We start from the raw sequence: 20,028 nt of genomic DNA, 5'->3' as shown, positions 1-20,028 counted from the left end.
TTACCCTTGTTGGGACGATTCTAGGGAAGTCCAGTGTCACTGAAAAGTCCAGAACCTAGGGGTTTAAGCCATGTCACAAGCTGCCCTCTCTGTCTTCAACTCCCTTTCTCTCAGGGGCCCGGCTCTGCACAGGCCTCATGTTTGGGTCCAAGACCGCTGCCCAAATCCCAGGCTCCTGTCCTCCTGTCCAGAGGAAGGAGGAAAACCTGCCCCCTGGTGGCTCCGCCCACCCCAGAATCCACCCCATTGGACCAGGCGGGTCACGTGCCAGCCCTTTAGCCAATCCTGCTGCAAGGGTGGGGATGTTTATGCTGATTGGCCAGGCCTGATTCCAGCCCTCTCCTGAGCCAATCACTGTGCCTGGGAGGGGCCACAGGGCAGTCAGACACGTGCTGCACCCAACTCCCCAGGACCAGAAAGGGGAGTGGGTCCCCAGAAGGGGGTGAGGCCCCGTGACCCGAAGATGCCCCGGAAATGGATGCGGGTAGGCTGGGGTACTGGCGGAGCCCGCTGCGCACGCCCAGAGAGGTGTCCCCTCTGCTCTGCTCCTAGACCCCGTGCCAGGTGCTGGCCGTGCTCCTGCACTACTTCTTCCTGAGCGCCTTCGCGTGGATGCTGGTGGAGGGGCTGCATCTCTACAGCATGGTGATCAAGGTCTTCGGCTCGGAGGACAGCAAGCACCTCTACTACTATGGGATGGGCTGGGGTAGGTGGGGAGAGGGGCAGGTGGGGCGGGATAAGATGGGGCGGGTGGGGTAGGCGGGTGTGATTTCGTCCTCACATGACACACCCAGAAGAGGCCAGGTACCCTCAGGCTTGAACTTCCCCACACGCTGTTTCAGAAAACGTCGCTTCCGTGGGGAGTGCTTTGGCATTCTCTGTTCTGATGGCCTGCTTCCCCTATCTGGGGAAATCCCTGGAGTTGGGGGCAGGGGCGGTGGCCCACTCCTCCTGGCTTGACACCCCAGCTCTCACGCAGGGGAGGCAGCCTCCAGCCTCAGTTTGCCTTTGGGGGAGCCTCTGCTGCTTGAGTGCCCGGAGGTGAGGGCAGTCCAGGCCCGGACTCCCTGCCAGTCACACCTGGGACAGACCCCGCACACTGTGGCCGCGGTTGGACGGAGGCTGGGAGCTCTGGTCTCTCAGTGGCTGTTACCTGGGAGCTGCAGAGAATGGGAAATGCAGGTGGCCTGCCCAGGAGATGCGCAGCTGTGATTAGGCCCTGCGGGAGGGAGCCGGGTCTTCTGAGCCACACTTGCCTGGACTGGAGCAGGGGCTGGTTCAAGGGTCACAGACTCTGTTCTTACCAAGTCTTAGTAGGTTTCCTTGAATAAATTTTTCTTACTTTGCTGTATGCCTTTAGGAAAATTTACTGGGACTTTAAATGGTGGTGGTTTTTCTTTAAGCTGATTTTCCCCAATTATGGTTGTCTCACTGGGGAGTGGGTCTGTGGAGCAATCATGCTGTCATTCTGGAAGCCACCTCCTCACTGACTTGGCTTGTTGTTTAACTTCTTTCTTGCCCCTCGGAGGAGTCCCCGCCAGCATAGGAGGCCTGCTTCCCGCAGGAGTCGTGGGCTGTGTGGTGACACCTGGTGCTCTTGCCTTTGCTATATAGCATCAGTCCGACATTAGGGACCTGCCCCTTGTTTCTGGTTTTCTTCACTAGATTTCCTTTCACAGTCCTCCTTGTGTAAGGAGCAGATGCACACATTTGTTTTGTGCTTCGAGTTGGCTGAGGTCGTTCGTTTGGGGAGCGGTGGAGGTGGACTGTGCACCCCTCCTGCTTCCCTGGGGAGAGGAGACTCGGCAGCCGCACCTGCTGTGGCCATGCAGGGAGCCCCCACGGGTCCCCCTGAGCCGTGTGCGCCGGCTCGCTGTTGGTGATGGGCTTTTCCACTCTGAGGCCTCTGCCCGCCCTGGGCCCTCGGAATGCAAGTCCTCTCCTCTCCACTCTCCCCTGGAGAGCGAGATTCAAGGGGGACCTGCTCCTTGAACCCTTCCATGACTCCCCCCGAGAGGAAGGTTGCTCTGCTTGTCACTTCCGACTTCACTGACAGTAAGGATTGCCAGGACGATGTGTGTCCAACTGCCAGTTACTTGTTTCTCTATAGATACAGGCACATGGGTTAGAGATGTGTGCGTGCACACACGCTAACACACACACCATAAGGCACAGCAAAGATGCTTGCAATGAATTAAACATGTTTGTGGCATTTGTCTGAACAGTGAGAGGAACCGGTGAGTGGCCTTGTCTCTGTCGGCCTAAGATGGGGGGGTGTGTCATAATCCAGTCCAATCTAGCCCTGAAGGATGTCTTATCTTGTCTGTACAGTGTGGAGATAAAAACTGAATTATTTGCCAGTATTTTAAAATTGAGAGATTTTACATAAGCTTACAGAGTTCTTTTGAAAAATGAGGAGATCTGGGAACCCTGAGTTTATCTTCTTACTTGACAGCATTGGCTGGGACTGTGTGGTGTCTGACACTAGCAGAGTCCCTGTAGATCTGAGCCTGCAGCGCCTGCCGTGGGCTCTGCAGACAGAGCGCTGGGCCGCCTTCCCGCAGGCCTGCCACGTCTGTCTCAGTCAGCTTTCTCTTAATTGATTTCATCAGGGCTGCTGAGCCGCGTCCTTCCTTCCGACTGGGTTAGCGCTGGCTTTGGGCCTGAGTAAAGACAGTCTGCAGGCAGCTGGGCTCTCAGCCTTGAGCTACTAATCAGGAGGGGCTGGAGGCTGCCCCAGGGCGCAGTGAGGTCACGCTGCATGGACAGCCCCTCAGAGGGAGGGTGCTCCTGGAGACTGGCACCCTCGTCTTACTCCGACCCTGGAACAGAACCAGTTTTTGAAACCTGGGAACTGTTCTGAAGCGAGTCGGGGGTTGCAGGTATCAGATCAACAGCATACCTTGAGGTCTGGCTGGATGTCAGGCTCTAGGCTAGGACTCGCGGGTGAGTGGAACCTAACCTCTGTCCGTGTGGGAGCCACGAGGGGACAGAAGTGAGGAATGTTTGAGGGTCACGCGGCGGGGCAGCGGATACAAAGCTCTGGTCACAAACTCAGAAGTGAAAGACGCGTAACTCGCTTTATTTTCCTCTATTACAATTTAATTTCTTTCGTGAGCTCCCACTCATCTGGGGGTGAAAACTTACCCACAGTTAATTCCGGACCCCTCCGTTCTCTGAAGGTGCATTTGTGTTCCAGGGGGCTGACGCGGCGTGAGCTTGGGCGGCATGTCCATCCGGGCAGGCTAGGTTAGGCGATGCTGTGATAAATGTTCATTTCCTGTTTGCACCGTCTGTCCACGGGGGCCGGTGGTGCTGGGAGGGGTTCTGCTCATGGCCATGGCTCAGGAGCCCGGGGTCATGGAGAAGTCACCGCCTGGAGCCATCGCTGGTTGCTGCAGAGAAGAGGACACGAGAGGACCTCGCGCTGGAAATTAAATGCTCAGCCAATGGACGTGTGTGTCACTTCCATTCACAGCTCATGGCCCAGATGAGCCTTATAGCCCAACAGCCCAGGTGCCAGAGGGCAGCCCTCCCCTGCGCCCAGAGGGAGGCACCTGGAACTGTGTGGCAGGCAGCACCGGTGACGTCACAGGAGGGTGGCCCTTTGTCTCTGGGGTTGTCGTCTCTCTGCCCTGTTTTGTGGAGACGCCTGCCCCCCCGTCAGGGTCATTTTGTCCATCCTCTCAAGTCTTTGTCTGTCCTGGTTAGTGTTTCCCGGCACGCACTCCTCACAGTCGACCTTACATCCTCCTCGCTGGGTCTTAGAAGCAGAAGCTGTGCAAGCACCGGTTGGTCCCTCTGGAAGCCCACTGCATGCCACAGAGAGCACCCCTTAACTCCCTAAGTGTCCATGTGACAGGACTGGAGGGACCCCCATTGTCTGCAGGAGCCTGTGACGTGTCTGATGGGTTACTGGGACCTAAGTTTCAGCTGACAGGAAGAGTGGACGGGTCTGCGTTGGTTTCTGATGGTGGAGAGTGTTGTACCTATCAGCCTCCTACACCGACCTCCTCACCAGTCACACACGGCCGCAGCTGTGCGAGCCCCACGGCAGCCTGATAAGGAGGGTGCCATCATCTCATCTCCATAGTGAGAATGTGGCCACACAGAGAGGTCCAGCTGGTCCACTGAGGCTGCACAGCGGGTCCCCGGTGGCCCTGGGAATAGAACCAGGTGTCTGTTGGCTCCAAAGCCCAGGCTTTCCCTTCTCGCTTCTTTCTCCATCCTGCTCCCACGCTCCTCATTCAACCTGGGAGCTTTTTCTTCTTAAGAACACACAGCCTCGCCCAGTCCCTGTGGCTCCTGCAGCTTGTTTCAGAGAAAGCAGAGAGTGGGAGCCCTCTGCTCAGGCACGCCCTCCGGTCACACCTCGTGGCCTGGCCTCTGCTGGTCACAGGTGAGGACACAGGGGAGAAACGGCACAGGAGCTTCTGGTGCTGCTTTAGGGTCGTACGAGAAACGTGTCAGTTGTGAGTACAGAAAAAGAATCTTCGACTCCTCCGTTTAACTTTCAGCAGCAAAGAGATGCCAGCCGTTGACTCGGGTCTTCATCACGACCAGGGTCAGGGCAAGGGGGGGCGCAAGCATCGGCTCAAAGCGAAGGCCTCCACCACCGAGTAGGAAAACTCATCCTGGGGGCCCCCTAGGCCTTGCCGTACCTTCCAAAAGGGGCCCCTATGTGGCCTGTGGTGGCCATCCTGTGGACCCGGTGCTCCTGGCAAGGGACGATGGCCCCATGGTGTCAGCTCCTCCTGCCCGCTGCGGCGTGGGCTTCCTCAGTCGGGACTGGGGCCTCTGGTGGTGACTGACAGTGTCTGGGGCTTGATGTCCCCAAGGCCCTTACATCTCAGGTCCCATGGGACCTCCCCACCCCACATGAGCCAGGCAGTGAGGATTCTCCGTGCTGTCTGAGGAAACCAAGGCCCCCAGTGAGTGGGCAGCAGGGCCTGAACCGGATCCCAGTGCATCCTCGTCTTGCGTGGCTCTGGGCCCGTCCAGGCAGGAGCGCGCAGCCGGAGGCATCCAGACACCAGAGCAAAGCTTCACCCTCTGTTAGGTTGTGCTCGCATACAGAAAGCTCAAATGTGGTCAAGGGGCCACCGTGACAGGCACGTCACCCCATCTGTCTGCCTCTCCCCAGGGGCCACCTGGTCTCCTTTGTGAGCCAGGCAGCTTTTTTGTCCAGATGTTCTGTGAGGCATTTAAACTATGTTGACATCAGAACAAAGTATTTCAGAGATGAGACCGCTCTCCAGGAAACGCCTTTTCCAGGAGATTATTTACAACTGACCTCAGAAGGGCGGGCCTGGAGCTGACTGCGCTAGAGGTCGTGGGAGAGCTGCCACGTTGAGGCGGCTAGGCCTGGAGCCAGGACAAGCTGCCCTCTCCTCCTCTGAGCAGAGGTCTCCCGGGGGCCCTGCACACTCAGCCACGGAGGGCGGCACAAAGAGCTGCGTGTTCAATGTATTGTCCCCCTTCCCACCCGCCCTTCCAGTCTAGGGATACGCAAAACGCAGTGTCCCTGGCAGGAGCCATTTCTCTGAAGCCCTCCTCCAGGAGGTTCGGTGGGTGGAATCAGGGTGGGTCCTTGGCTGTGTCTGCTCCTCGCCCCCACCCTTCACTGCAGGGGGAGCAGAGGGAGAGGCTGCGCGCCCAGGGCGCTGCATCAGACACAGGCCCTGAGGATGCCCCGGCTTTCCCAGCCACCACAAGTGGGTTGCTTTCAAATTTAGAATCAGATTTATAACAGACCTGTCTTAACATTCATGTGAGTGTGAGTTATCTCTGTGTTTACACTGTACGTTCTTGGAGGACACAGGCTGCTCTGTGTCCAGCACGTAGCACACAGTTCTTTGTACATATCGGGTACAAATCGAAGAAATGACTGATGAATAAAAGGCGGTGGGGGCAAACTGACGGATCCTCTGCTCTCGCTTTCCACAGGGTTCCCTCTCCTGATCTGTGTCATTTCAGTATCGTCGGCCACGGACAGTTACGGAATGAGTAACAAGTAAGTGACAGGGACGCATCCCTCGTGTGGCAGGACTCCCATGGGACATGAGTGCATGAGGGGACCCCAGGTTCTCCTGGGGAGGGGGCTGCAGGAGGCTGGCAGTAAGAACGGCCATGCTGTTGGAGGCCTCATGCCCCCATTTTGAAACCGCAGCTGAAGGGCCCATGGCTGAATCAGGAGGGGTTGGGATGGGGCTGTGGGGGCAGGTCCGACGTTCAAGTTCCGGAAACGTGATTTCCTCCCTTACAAGACAAAAGGTTTTACCGCAAATGTTTTTAGGATGTTCCTCCCCCTCCTCAGCCAAGCTGAGGACCCACAGAGTGAAAACACGAAAGGAAACGTCACCGAGAGAGCTTAAGACGAGAAGTTAAGCATTCTCATCACTTCAGGATGAGATGATGTTCTGGCTGAGTTGCTAAATGGGGAGGAATGTAGCCTTTTCGACTTCAGTGCGACAATTCACTGAAAATGAAGCGTTTGAAGAGAGCGTTGTCTGAGTGCATAGTGAAACAAGGAGTATCCAGCAGCAGTCGTTCCGGCTCCTTCCTTCCAGTGGGGATGGTTGTGGAAGCTGAGGCACTAATTAAAGCAGCGGCTCCTTCTCAGACAGTCTCGGGGCATCTGTTCCGCTTCATCCTGACTGGAGCGTGCAGACGGGCCCCCCCCCCCACGTGTCCAGCAGGGTCGGTGTCTGGTGGCAGCCCCTCTCCGCCCACGGCCTGGCAGCAGGTGGCCCAGCAAGGGCTCAGGAGGCGGTGGAGTCTCTGGAGAGGACGGGGCATCAGGAGACCCTCGTGGACTGAAAGTCTGCCTGACAGTGTCAGAACGCGAGCGCTTTCTGTTTGCAGAACCGTCTGCTGTCGCGGGAGCCCGGGCGTGAGGCGACCTTTGCAGAGGCGCCACTCACACTTGCCACATGTGCATTTAAGCACTGCGTCTCCAAGGGAGGGGCGCTGTCTTCCCTTCCTGCTCTGGGTGCGCAGGTGGGACCTGTTTCAGGGCATCCAGTGTCTCCTGGTCCAGGAGGTCTCGGGGCAGGAATGGGGGCAGGAGGGTGGACACCTGGTGAGTCGCCTCCAGTCACCTGACCTCTTGGGGCCTCAGTTTCCTCATCTGCAGGGTGGGTGTCATGAGAGCACCTGCCTCGGGGGCGCTGTGAGATTCTGAGGTGCTGGGGTCCCTCGGAGTCATCCGGGTTGTGTGTCAGGACTGCCCCACACTCCTGGCCACATCCCGGCCAACGTGCCCAGGCCCCTGGGGCTGTCCCAGATCCAGGGAGATGATCTCCAGGGCTCTGTGGAGATGGGCCAGGCTCCCGAGATCACGTCCTGAGCTGGTGCAGCTGCATTCCTCTTACGGCGCCCTCAGGACCAGGCTCTCAGCAGTTCTGATGCTCCGGAGAGAAGGGAAATAGGAGAGGAGCGGGTTTTCTTGCCTGAGTTCTTCGAGTCACATCTTGGAAGCCACGTGGGATTTCGCATCCTCAAGCTGGACCCCGCTTCCTAGATGAGGCTTCTCGGGAAGTCAGAGCGACTGGAACCTTTTCTTTTGCTTGTGGGGCGAGGCTGGGAGGTGTGATGGACCCACAGCTGAGGAGCAGATGAATGGTGTCACATGGTGACTCATTGATCCGCTAATCCGTGACAGAAGCCACCAGTTAGTATTTGAAATGCTCTGGAAGAAAGCCAGCCCCTGGCAAAGCTCTATTTATTTATTTTTCATAATAAAATTAAAACCTGCCTAGGATTTTGCCTAACTTCTCCAGAGGTGGTGAATTTTTACTCTAACTGGGGCCTGTGAAGCCTTCTTTTCCCTGAGCTGGTCTGCAAACCTCGAAAATCCCTTCCGAGAATGAGAGACATGAGACCATCATGGATAGAAACAAGCATAAATGCTGGGAGTAACGATGTTATTATGACTGGGCCCCGGTTGACTCCATAGCTGATAAAGACGCTGGGCGCCAGGCGGGAGGAAGGAGGTGTTGACGTAACCATTCTGCTTCCCCCCCAGTTGCTGGCTGTTGCTCGAGAGTGGCGCCATCTGGGCCTTCGTGGCCCCTGCCCTGTTCGTCATTGTGGTACGTTTCCTGCCTGCGTGGGCACCGAGCGGGCCGGGAGGAGGGGGAGAGGGAGCCGGAGCCGGGCGGTGTGGACAGGGCTCGGGCCCGTGGGATCCTGTCCGAGCTGGTGCGGCGTCCGTCCTGCCACAGCCCCTCTCGGGGCGTCTACCGGCCTCATTCCCGAACGATCCTCGGGAGGACGGGGCGTGCTTTCAGGTTGGATGCAGACCTGCTGACGGCCCGAAGCGCAGGTGCAGACGCACAAGGGGCTGCGCACGAAGCGGCTCTTTTCCCTGATTTTCTCCTGCCGGCTCTGTCTCGGTGGTCGAGGAGCTCCAGGATTCGGGAGTGTGCCTGAAAGCTCCTGGGAACCACACCTGACAGTCAGACTTCCTGTGGTTACAAGGGGCAGACAACTCGACTCAAGGAGCTGGAACTCTTTGGGATTACTAGGCTGGTCGTAGGAGCACTTGGGTGCCGCTGGGTCCGGGCTCAGCTGACAAGGCCAGCTGCCCGGGTTCGGGGCTCCGCCTCCAGCGTTTCTTACAGGCGGCTGCATCCTCAAGCAGGTGGCCCCTGTGCTGCTGAGAAATTAGGACCACACAAATGCTAACTGCTGTCCTGGGAGAAGCTCCTCTGTCGTCATTACTACTGTTCCACCCACATTCCCCACAAAAGTCCTGGGACTGACTGTCCTCATTCGCGATGGGCCTGGCTTGGAACTCTGCCCATCAGGGACCCCTCTGAGGCAGAGCAGCGGAATGCTCTGATTGGCCAGACCTCCCTGAGGGCAGAAGAGTGAATGTCCTGATTGGCCAGAGGAGCGGAATGCTCCGATTGACGTGAGGAGTGGAATGCTCTAATTGGCCAGGCTTGGGTCACAGCTCTAACTCTGGGCTAGAGTGGGCGGTCACCCCTCCCCCAAACCCCGTGGACTCAGAGGACGGGGGAAGCTCCCGGAGAAAATCAGGATGCTGTTACCGGAGGAGGGGATGCACTTGGCAGGAGGATGTGGGGTGTCTCTTCGAGGTCAGGGATGGCAGGTCATGCCCTTTCGTGGGAGCAGTCCCGAGTCTGTCCCCAGCCGTTCCGGGCGCATCCTATCATCTGGATCTGGGCTCAGGTTCCACCCAAAGTGCTTAGGAAATGCAGACAGTGCTGAGTCCTGGAGACACTGAGCGTTACTGAGATCACACTGACCAGGGCATTTTTGGCCAATTCCCTGTTGTTATTCGAAGGAAATTTCTAGAGTGTCCTTACTCTTGGTTTCCCATGAAGTTATTTAGCTTTACAACAAAGCCTCAAATTTATAGAGCATCTTTTTTTTAAGATGTGGAGGTATTCTTACATTAAGTATGTCTCTTACTTCCCCCTAAAATAGCTACTTGAAGAGATGGAGCTTTCTATTTTATAGAGAGGCAGTCAAGGTACAGGGGTCAGGGAGAATGACAAAATCCTGGTCTGTCATGGCAGCTGTGTTGGTTTAGTTGTGTTCATCCTCCACCTATCCCTCCCCCCTCCTCCTCCTCCTTCTCTGTTGTCTCTCCTCCCCCTCCCTCACAGGTGATAACAAACAAGCTTGAACTCCCTTACCTAGAAAAGGCTCAGTCCTGGGAAGTACAGGGCAGTCAGGCATAGCTGGTTCCAGGTGCTCAGTGATGTCAGCAGACGTCTTCTGCTTACCCCATGGCCCCATTGACTCCATGCTGGCTTTATCTCAGGCCCCATCCCCCGAGGGGGGACACAGTGGAGCTAGTGCCCCCACATGTCCTCCAGCTCTATAGTCCAGGGTGGAGAGGGAGGCACTGTTCCCGGTCAGCTTCTGATTAGTCACTGTGGGTCACGTGTCTGTCCCATCACCAAGGATGAGGTGGAGGTGGATGACTGGCAGACCTGCATCACGTGACTGCCCATCGTGAGGCTTGTTAGGCCAGCCCCTTGAATCCCAGGGCTGGGGGCAGGGTAAGGGGTCTGGAGAATCCCTGGGTGGGGGGGCTATGAGAGAAGGGGGTACCAGCACCCTCACACCCTGGTCAGTACTTGGGTGCTGAGCCTGGCCTGGGGCCTGGTCAGGGGCAGGGCATTTCTGTGCCACCCCATCCAGCCATCCCTCCCCACAGGTGTGAGGTGACACCAGGGAGGGATGGTCCACGGAAGAGCCCCCTCACATCCCTCCTGCCCACCCTGTGTGAATCTGCAGAACATGCTCTCCACGGGCCTGGGTGGGACCCCAGCACGAGCTCTCCACACCCTGCCGGGACAGCAGGACACACTGTGCATGCAGCCGTGGGCAGGGACTCCAGGGGTCACTGTCTCTGAGCTGCTGCCTTTGAAGGGTGTTGGGTGTTGAGTCCTCCCTCAGGCAGGGGACTTGTTCCTTAGTGTCCTCATTCATTGCCTGCCCCATTGGGTGTCTCAGCCTGCCGTGACAGCATCGTGAACTGTCCTTCTAAGTCTGATGACAGTCGCACTTTCTATGTCACCAGTGATGGCAGTCAGCATGGACTTGCTGGGAGGGTCCGTGGTGGGCGTTGACATCCAGCCCCGCTCCTCCATCCACAGGGATAGCTCATGCTTAGCGTGCAGCCAGCCCTTCCTTCTCACTCCCTGTTCCTGCCCCCAGCAGCTAATTTGAAAGCTCGTCTAACTTTCTGCCAAATTCGATGGCGCCGACGTGGGCCCTGGTGGTTGATCAAAATGAGTCCCAGGGAAGATGCTGAAAGACTTGCTTCCTCCGTCTTAATTAACACTCTACTCAGCCCCTCCTCGTGCCACAGGGAGGTGTTGCAGTGCTCCTTGGTAAAGGGTTTCCAGAGGACAGAGCGTGAGGGGACATGTCGTGGTGTCGTCGTTGTCTGTCTGGGATGGGAGAGGGGCGGGTGCCAGCCCTGCACATGATCCTCATCATCCAGCTGCTTCGACTCGACTCCCTTCTACGCCCATCTCCTGCCGGTGACAGGTGCTCTGGGGTGTCCATAGGGACAAGCACGCGGTGGCCCTCTGAGCCTCCCAGGTCCTCCGTGGCCCAGCCCGGGCTGCTTCAAGACAAGAGGCGTTGGAGGCTGGTGCTGCTCCGAGCTCTGTGGGGCTCTGTGGCCACCAGGCTCTCTGCAGGGTCCCCGGGGTGGGGGGAGGGTGGACGACAGGGAGAAGGCTGTGTGGATGCCGTCCCCCTCCTGCCCTTGCTGTGCCCGGGGGGTAGGAGGGGCTGGTCTGGATGGACAGGGACCAGGCTCCTTGCCCCCTGGCCTCGGGAGGTTTGGCCCTGGAGGCACCAGCAGGAGACCAGAGGGCAGGAGGAGGCGATGCCAGGTGCTCACCCCGGCTCCTCATGTGGCTGTGGTGCAGGAGCTGCTCCGTCCTCACAGGCCCCAGAGCTCCCATCCCCGACGCTGCTGCCCTCTGCCCTCAGCTCCTCCTGTCTCATGGGAGCCCACGTCCCAGGCACCTTGCGAGCCCTGTGCAGCTCTCTGGTTTCTGGCTCCCATGTGGCACCTGGATGTTTTCTTTCTTTGTCCACCATGGTCAGAATCACATTGCTGTCACCGCTGCACTTGGAGGGGCACTGTGGTCTGCACATCCGTCCCCTCCACTCCCAGCAGCCCCTCCATGCCTCCCTGTCCACAAGGGGCAGCAGGTGCTGCTGGGGCAGGTGTCCCCGGCCAGCAGGCTCTGGTCCTCCCAGGGTGCCTGTCCCTAAGACCCTGCCCTCCAGGCCCTGCCTGCCCTCTCCTGAGCAGAGCGGCCTAGGAACCAAGGTGCTGGAGGTGCATCCCAGCTGCTGCCTTCCCAGAATCCCCTGGGTCCAGGATGGCCTTTCCCGGAAAGGGACAAGAGTGGGCTTGGGGGCACATCCTGAGTAGGACAGGTGAAGGGGGTATGGAGTCAGGAGGATCACGTGGGAAGACATTCCTGAGCCCTGTCGTGGCTGATCTTTGACTCCCATGGCCTGGCTGCAGCCTTTGGAGGCTGAGCCACCATCTGGGCATGGACCATGGACAGGACAGCTCCCTCGGGAGAGAGGAGCTTCAGATGAGTTGGAAGGGGCCGAGAACGAAGCGGTGGTCGGGGGTCATGAAGGTCCAGGGCGATCGCACACTTGTTTTGTAGGGAATCTCATTCCAGGAGGGGCAGCGAGGTCAGGAGTGGGACAGGAAGGTGGCCCTGGAGCCGCCATCCTTTGCGTTGACAGAGAGCCCTGAGTGCAGGCAGCATGCTTCAGCTCATCGCTTTCATCTGCGGGAGATATGCCTCGTGGTGACGTGTCACTGAGCTTTCAAATGCAGACTGTCCCCTGTCCCCAGCGCTGTGTGAGGCTCGTGTGCAATCACTTTACCCCCCGGCCTTTTACGGGATCACAAGAGGCTTCAGTAAGAGACCCGCGGGCTCCCCCTTCCCGTCTCTGGGGTCTGGGAGGACAGTTCGCCTGGTCAACTCAAATGCAGAAGCAGGCTCAGCACAGACTGCGGGCCCATCAGTAATTAAACTCTCCTGGTCAGAGCACGGACATTGGGAGGGGCTTGAAGGGAGAGTTGATGACAGGGTGACCCAAGGGAGTGACTGAATTTGTAGGCACCATGTCCCCGTCCTTTCTCTGTACTGACTGAACCTCCAGATCCCAGGGCCCAGGCAGGATGGGCCCATCCTGGATGTTTCCGTGTGAGCTGAGTTTTCTGTCTGGCTTTGGTCAGTGACAGCTGGGGACCCGGAGGCTGCCCTGCCTGGACCCTTCTCCACCACCCACCACAGGGTGGGGGGCTCAGCAGCAGGACCCCAGCATCCCCATGTCCTCCAGGCTTCATTCCTGAGGGGGCACCACATCCAGCCCCACCCCCAGCCCCGCTCCTCGAGATTAGCCGTCAGCCCTCGAGGACAGCAGTTCTGGAGCTTGTCACTTGATGGAATGACCAGGGAGCTTGGGGGCACATCCTGCCCGAGCCCCACCTCTGGACGTTTTGGTTTATTGGAACTGGGCTCCGTCCAGGGCCTCTCAGAGCTCTGAGGTGACTCCAGCGTGGAGCTGGCTTGAGGTCCTCGGTGCTCTCAGGGGGCGTTGAGAGCACAGGGGTGGTGGGGAGGGAGGTGTGAGCTGAAGGGTTCAGTGGTTTCACAGTCAAGTGCAGGGACAGCTAACTGTGGCCCGACGTGGCCCACCGCCCACTTTTGTACATCGAGTGTCATTGGTGCATGGCCACAGCCATTTATTGTGTGTCAGCTGTGGTGGCTTTCATCTACGGCAGCCGAGTTGAATCGTTGCAGTACAGACTATATGCCCACAAAGCCAAAGATATTTATGGCCTAGCCCTTGACAGAGAAAAGCATGGGGCCCAGGGCCAGGGAACTCAGCGGTGGGGTCCTACTGGCCCCGTGCCTCTCTGACCTTGTCAGGCCTCACCCTGGCCTGGTCGGGCAGGGGGCCTTGGGCCTTTTATCTCTTCTGGGAACCCATGGTTCTGCCATCAAGTCATGCCCCTGTCCTCCCAGAGGACCTCTGCCCAGTTTGCAACTGGAGAAAGCAAGTTTCAGAGTAACAAGCACGGCCTGACAAGTTTGTGTAAAGTGTCGAGAGCTCAGTACGGTCTCGTACGTGGGAAAGGAATGCCTAGACAGTGCCGGCGGAATGGTGGTTCCCCAGAGAGGGCTGGGCCTGGCGCGTATCTGCTTCAGCAGGCTGCGGCTTTGAGAACGCCCAATGTCGCTTGCAAATTTTACAGTAAGACACATTAGAAAGGTGCATGTTTGTGTCGGGATGTGTGGTTTCTGTGTATCCTGGTGAGGTTTGTCCTGCAGGTGCAGGAATCTGGGGACAGTGAAGGGTCACGGTGGGGCCTGTGGGGCCCAGTGCTGGGGAGAAGAGGGTCGATCCAAGCCCCTTCCAGTCACAGCCCACCCTGTCACCTCACCACCAAATGCACCCCCGCCGACTGTCCCCTCACAAATGGTTCTCTCCGATTGTGAGGGGAAGAGGACGCCATTCTCCAGGTGACTCCAGGTGGGCTAAATGCAGACACGCTATGGGACCAGCGGATGGTACAGAAGCCACAGAGTCTGGATCCCCAAGAGTGGGGACCCTGTGGGTGGCAGTGTCACCTTAGCCTGAGCCCCCCAAAGGGAATTGTTCTATCATGGCCCCACTGGGGAGAGGGCCTCCAGGTTGGGGAAGAGAAAGAGTCTCTAAGAGATTAAATCCTTCTCTCACTGCGGCTGTGTCGATATAGATACAGGTACGTGGACACAGGTACGTAGATACAGACCCAGAGTCACAGACAGAGACACAGACGCAGTTACAGTTACAGACACCGCTCCATAGATGCAGAGAGATGCAGACACAGAGAGGACACAGGTATGTAGACACAGACCCAGAGTCCCAGACACAGATACAGACACTGCTCCATAGATGCAGAGAGATGCAGACACAGAGAGGACACAGGTATGTAGACACAGACCCAGAGTCCCAGACACAGATACAGACACCGCTCCATAGATGCAGAGAGATGCAGACACAGAGAGGACACAGGTATGTAGACACAGACCCAGAGTCCCAGACACAGATACAGACACCGCTCCATCGATACAGAGAGATGCAGACACAGAGAGGACACAGGTATGTAGACACAGACCCAGAGTCCCAGACACAGATACAGACACCGCTCCATCGATACAGAGAGATGCAGACACAGAGAGGACACAGGTATGTAGACACAGACCCAGAGTCCCAGACACAGATACAGACACTGCTCCATAGATGCAGAGAGATGCAGACACAGAGAGGACACAGGTATGTAGACACAGACCCAGAGTCCCAGACACAGATACAGACACTGCTCCATAGATGCAGAGAGATGCAGACACAGAGAGGACACAGGTATGTAGACACAGACCCAGAGTCCCAGACACAGATACAGACACTGCTCCATAGATGCAGAGAGATGCAGACACAGAGAGGACACAGGTATGTAGACACAGACCCAGAGTCCCAGACACAGATACAGACACTGCTCCATCGATACAGAGAGATGCAGACACAGAGAGGACACAGGTATGTAGACACAGACCCAGAGTCCCAGACACAGATACAGACACTGCTCCATAGATGCAGAGAGATGCAGACACAGAGAGGACACAGGTATGTAGACACAGACCCAGAGTCCCAGACACAGATACAGACACCGCTCCATAGATGCAGAGAGATGCAGACACAGAGAGGACACAGGTATGTAGACACAGACCCAGAGTCCCAGACACAGATACAGACACCGCTCCATAGATGCAGAGAGATACAGGGAGGACACAGATGTAGAGATGGCCGCAGAGGCACACTACAGTGTCACTGCACACATACGTGTGTGTGCATGTGTAACTCTCTCACTGTAAAATAGTGGTGTAGTCACAGTGAGTTTTCACAAACAAACACCTGTATGGCCCTGACCAGATCGAGAAATGGCCGAACCCCGGAAGCCCTGTACAGTCACTCCCCCTCCTGCCAGAGGTCGCTGTGATCTTCAGGGTGTATCCCCCCTGTTTTTTGCAGAAATTCGGCCCCTGAGACATCCCTGTGACAGGTGTCCTAAGTAGCTTCTCGGCTGTTCTGAGCGGAGGTGTCTGGGTGGTGAAGTACCTGGTGTCCATGTGACATGTGCCTTGGCCAGGGCCTTGCCCAGCTTGCAGCCAGACATAAAAGAGGACAAGGGGCCAGAGTGAGGGGCAGGCCTGCTTCTGTTTTGTATTTTCAGGAGATGCTGCATGTGTTTCACTCGTGGCTGCTGTCTCCCCACTAATTGCCCACTGCTGCAGGGTCGGAGGTCAGCTGCACCTCCTCCCATCATGCCGCAGCAAATGCCATTGTCCTACTGGGGTGGAGGGAGTATGAGCACCAGATGCCACCAGACAGGCCCAGGCTGAAGGGGAGCGAGGGAGAAGTAAGTAATCCCAGCAAAATCCCTGGAGAAATGGGAATGATGATGAATTGTAACAGCCAGTAATGTGAGGAGCTTAACCGTATTGAGACACTTCCTTCTGGGTTCTAAGTACAGAGGCTAGAAGAACCAAGGACCTGAAATCAAATCAATCACTTGTAGCGTTTTTGTGTCTGTGAAGCACTTTGCGGTAATTCCGTCTTCCATTCGGTGGCCCTGTCATGGATGTCTGTGGACAGCAGTCTGTGTGCCTCTCAGCTTCCCTGCTGAGAGGGCTGGTGTGGAAAAGCACTTTTCAGCCTCCCAGCAGCGAAGGGGGGTGGTCATGAGGAGTCCCCTGGGCTGACCCAGGCTGTTGGCCATGATGAGTCCCCGGGCTCACGCGGGCTGTTGGTCATGATGGGTCCTCTGGGCTCATGCAAGGTGTTCCTTGAGTCTCCTGGGCTCACATGGGCTGTTTGAGCTCCTCCCCTGAGGCTCCCTGGGTCCCTCTCCCAGGTGGCAGGCTCCATGGTCTCTGCATCTCCTTCCCTGAACCACTAGAACACTGCACGGTTATGTCTCTTTTCTTCCTGACCCCAAGGACACTGCTGAGACATTCACAGGAAAAGGGAATTACGTTATTTCCCTTTTAATTGATAATTCTTGTAAACTGAAATTTAGTTAATTAATTTAATTTTTGAATTTTAACACACGTGGTTAAACATTTGAAAGAAACACTTAAGAATATACATGAAGGGGCTGGCCCCGTGGCCGAGTGGTTAAGTTTGCGCGCTCGGCTGCGGCGGCCCAGGGTTTCGCTGGTTCAGATCCTGAGTGCAGACATGGCACCACTCATCAGCCCACGTTGAGGTGCCGTCCCATATGCCACAACTAGAAGGACCTGCAACTAAGATATACAACTGTGTACCAGGGGGGATTTGTGGAGATAAAGCAGAAAAAAAAAAAAATGGCCACAGTTGCACAGTTGTTAGCCCAGGTGCCAATCTTTAAAAAAAAAAAAAAAAACGAATATATATGAAGAGTCTCTTCCCACATCTCTCTCTCAATTCCGTGATTTCCCCTGAAACAGGCAACCCCTGGTGCTTGTTTCTTGTGTGTCCCGGGGCTTTATGCAGATACAGGGAACTATAGGCGTATATTCACCCCATGCCTTTTCCACTCAGCCTACATGGGACCTCTAGCTTTGTCAGCACCTGAGACCTGCCTGGGTCCATGCTACATCCATGGAGTGGGGGCCACTGTAGCCCCCAGATCACTGCCTGTTGGTGGATTTTCAGGTGGTTTCCAATCTCTTCTTGCAAACAAGGCCTCAGCTTTTGCCAGCACATAAATTCCCAGAGTGGAGGAGGTGGGACTGGCAGCATGGCAGACAGAGGGCCTCAGGAAAGCTTCTCCCCAATGCAAGGGAACCGCCGGAAGAATCCTGCAGTCCTGCGGGTGAGAAACACAGCATCTCAGAACTTGAGAAGTGACCCAAAGGTATAAAAACTGAAAGCATTTATTCAAGAAAAACTAGTGAATCTCCGTAAGGGTGGCAGGGTCAGTGGCACTCTGCTGGGCTTCTCCCTGCCCCCGCCCCTGGCTCTGGGACGCAGATGCACCGCTGGAGGCAGGAACGGCTCCAGGCGAGTGTGCGATGCCAGCCTGACTTCAGGGAAGTCGCTATTCCCAGACTTCCATGACCTCGACTGTCTGGGGTTGACATTCCACCCCTGAAGCAGTAACTGCACTTACATTTCCCTCCTGTCACTGTCCAGATTGAATGGAATGTCACTGCATTCTAAGACCAATAACCCATCATCTGCACTGGCCCGGCTCTCTCTTGATCTGATCGGGTTCTTGTGGGTGTCACCCAGTTTGTCAGTGAGCTGGGGGGAGGGGGGAGTCACTTGTGTGACTGAACATTCATGCTGTTGCCTTTTTCCATCTTCCTGACCTTGGGAGACGTCCATTGTTGCCCTGAGTTTACAGGTGAGAGAATGAGGGCAAGTAAGGCAGGTCTGCCTGCCAGGAGCTGTGCTGCCAGGTGATCAGTTAAGACAAGAGGCTGACCTGGAAGCAGCAGTCGAGCCTGTATCCCCTTATTACAACAGCATAAGGCTCACAGGACGAGGTCCCGCCTCCCCCAGGGCTCCATCCCGGGACCGGCCCTGGACAGATGGCTCCTGCTGACTTCCCAGGGAGAGAAGGAGGGAGAAGGGTTGGGCGTGGAGAGCTCTGAGCACTGAGGTGGAGGCCCCGGGTCAGTGGTGTCGGCAGAGTGGCTTTGGGAAGGCCTCAGCCTGGGGTCCCCATAAGGAGGCCTCGGAAGGCAGGTGCCTAGGCTGGGAATGCAGCTGTGTGCGTGGCATGTCCAGCCCGATGGGAGTGCTGGGAGGGTCCTGGGTCCCTGCCTGTAGTCTCTTCAGAGCCTGCGGTGATCTCTGGTGTGGGGAGGCCTCAGGTAAAGCCTGTGTCATTGCCTGGAGTCGAGCCTGAAAGTCCACACATAGGATTTGGGCCTGGAGCTGGACTCCTCACCAACTCTCTAAATGACCTCAGAGTTTCTCAAAAATGAGGGAAGAGGGGGGCCAGTCCGGTGGTGTAGTGATTAGGTTTGCAAGCTCCACTTCCGCTGCCTGGGGTTTGCAGGCTCAGATCCTGGGCATGGACCTACACACCACTCATCAAGTCACACTGTGGCGGCATCCCACATAGAAGAAATAGAGGAAGATTGGCAACAGATGTCAGCTCAGGGCCAGTCTTCCTCATCAAAGGAAAAAAAACCAAGGGAAATGTCACTGGCCACAGCATAGCCCATGAATCCAGCTGTGGACCCTGTAGCAGAAGGAAACCAACTGGGGGACCTTGTCAGGTTCCTGTTCAGGACCCTGGAGAGCTGCTCACAGTAGGGGACAGGTTGTGCTGGAGCCTCTGTCAGAGACCCCTCTGCCCCTGCCCAGCCCCACAGACCCCAAGGGAAGCCTTCCAATAGGTTCCTAGCAAGGAGGGAGGGTTGGACAGAGGATGAAGAACCCTCTGCTGTGGCCTCCACGGATCGCACAGCCATCGACCTGGGGTGAGGGTGGGAAGTGAGAGCCTGGACGTGTGCCAGGGCTTCCGATAGGATTTCTTATCCTGTCATTGATCACTTTGCACGGTGGATATTGCTCTTTCTCATCAAATGAGGAAACTGAGGTTCAGAGACTGAAGTGAGTTACCAGGGTCACACACAGTGAGAAAAAGCTGAGATGAGGTCTGACCCATGGGCTTTCTTTGATGTGCTGGGGACCAGACCCCATAGCTCTGTGTGAGCTCCTGGGGGGCAGTCTTGTGGGTGGCATGTGGGGAGTGGGTGGCTGCCAGGTGGACTCAGACTTCCTGGAAGCGCAGCTCCAGGCCTCTCATCTTCCCTCCATTGTTTCTCTTCGTGCAGGTCAACGTTGTCATCCTTGTCGCGGTGACCAGGGTCATTTCACAGATCAGCGCCGACAACTACAAGGTCCATGGAGATCCCAGCGCCTTCAAGTAAGCTGGCACAGGGGCTGTGAGCAGGGCCCCTGCCCACAGAGGGCTGCTCAGGGAGCAGGAGGGGCTGTCATCATGTACCCCACCTCTTTTGGTGTCCCAACCATCTCCCAGGGGGAGCCCTGGGCTCGCATCCTCACTTGGCTCTGTATTCACTCCCTATGACCAGGACCTGTCCTTTCTCAGCCTCAACGCCCTTGATTGTGTAAGAGGGGGTTTAATAGATGTCATCTGGGGACTGCTGACCCCCAGGGTGGGAGGCAGCATGAAGCAGAGTGAAGAGGAAGATTCTAGAGCCCGACTGCCCTGCCAGGGTCAGTCCTGCCTCGGCCCCTGCCATCTGCTAGGGCCTTGCAGGTTATTTAACCCCTCAATTCCTTGTTTTCCTCATCTGTGATGTGGGGCTGAGAGCAGGACTGGCCCACAGGGCTGTCATTGGAGAACATCCCGGTGGCTCTGGAGCTGGTCCATCCACAGGAGGAGCAGGTGTTTCTGGGCAGGGACTCCTCCCACACAGCGGCTGTCCT

General features: G+C 56.8%; 1 protein-coding gene across 3 annotated transcripts in view; it reads left to right on the top strand.

Annotated features, from left to right (window-relative positions):
• ADGRD1 (adhesion G protein-coupled receptor D1) overlaps positions 1 to 20,028 on the top strand; it is a 144,422-nt gene that overhangs the window by 116,139 nt on the left and 8,255 nt on the right. For all 3 annotated transcript variants that reach the window (XM_014858041.3, XM_044776080.2, XM_044776079.2), the window contains 4 exons: positions 553 to 706; positions 5,947 to 6,013; positions 8,027 to 8,093; positions 19,410 to 19,501. In XM_014858041.3, the coding sequence (XP_014713527.2) occupies positions 553 to 706; positions 5,947 to 6,013; positions 8,027 to 8,093; positions 19,410 to 19,501 (380 nt within the window). The remainder of the gene's footprint in view (positions 1 to 552; positions 707 to 5,946; positions 6,014 to 8,026; positions 8,094 to 19,409; positions 19,502 to 20,028) is intronic.

This window comes from Equus asinus, chromosome 8 (assembly GCF_041296235.1).
Source record: "Equus asinus isolate D_3611 breed Donkey chromosome 8, EquAss-T2T_v2, whole genome shotgun sequence".
NCBI classification, from domain to species: Eukaryota; Metazoa; Chordata; class Mammalia; order Perissodactyla; family Equidae; genus Equus; species Equus asinus.
This window is presented reverse-complemented; position numbering and strand designations above follow the sequence as displayed.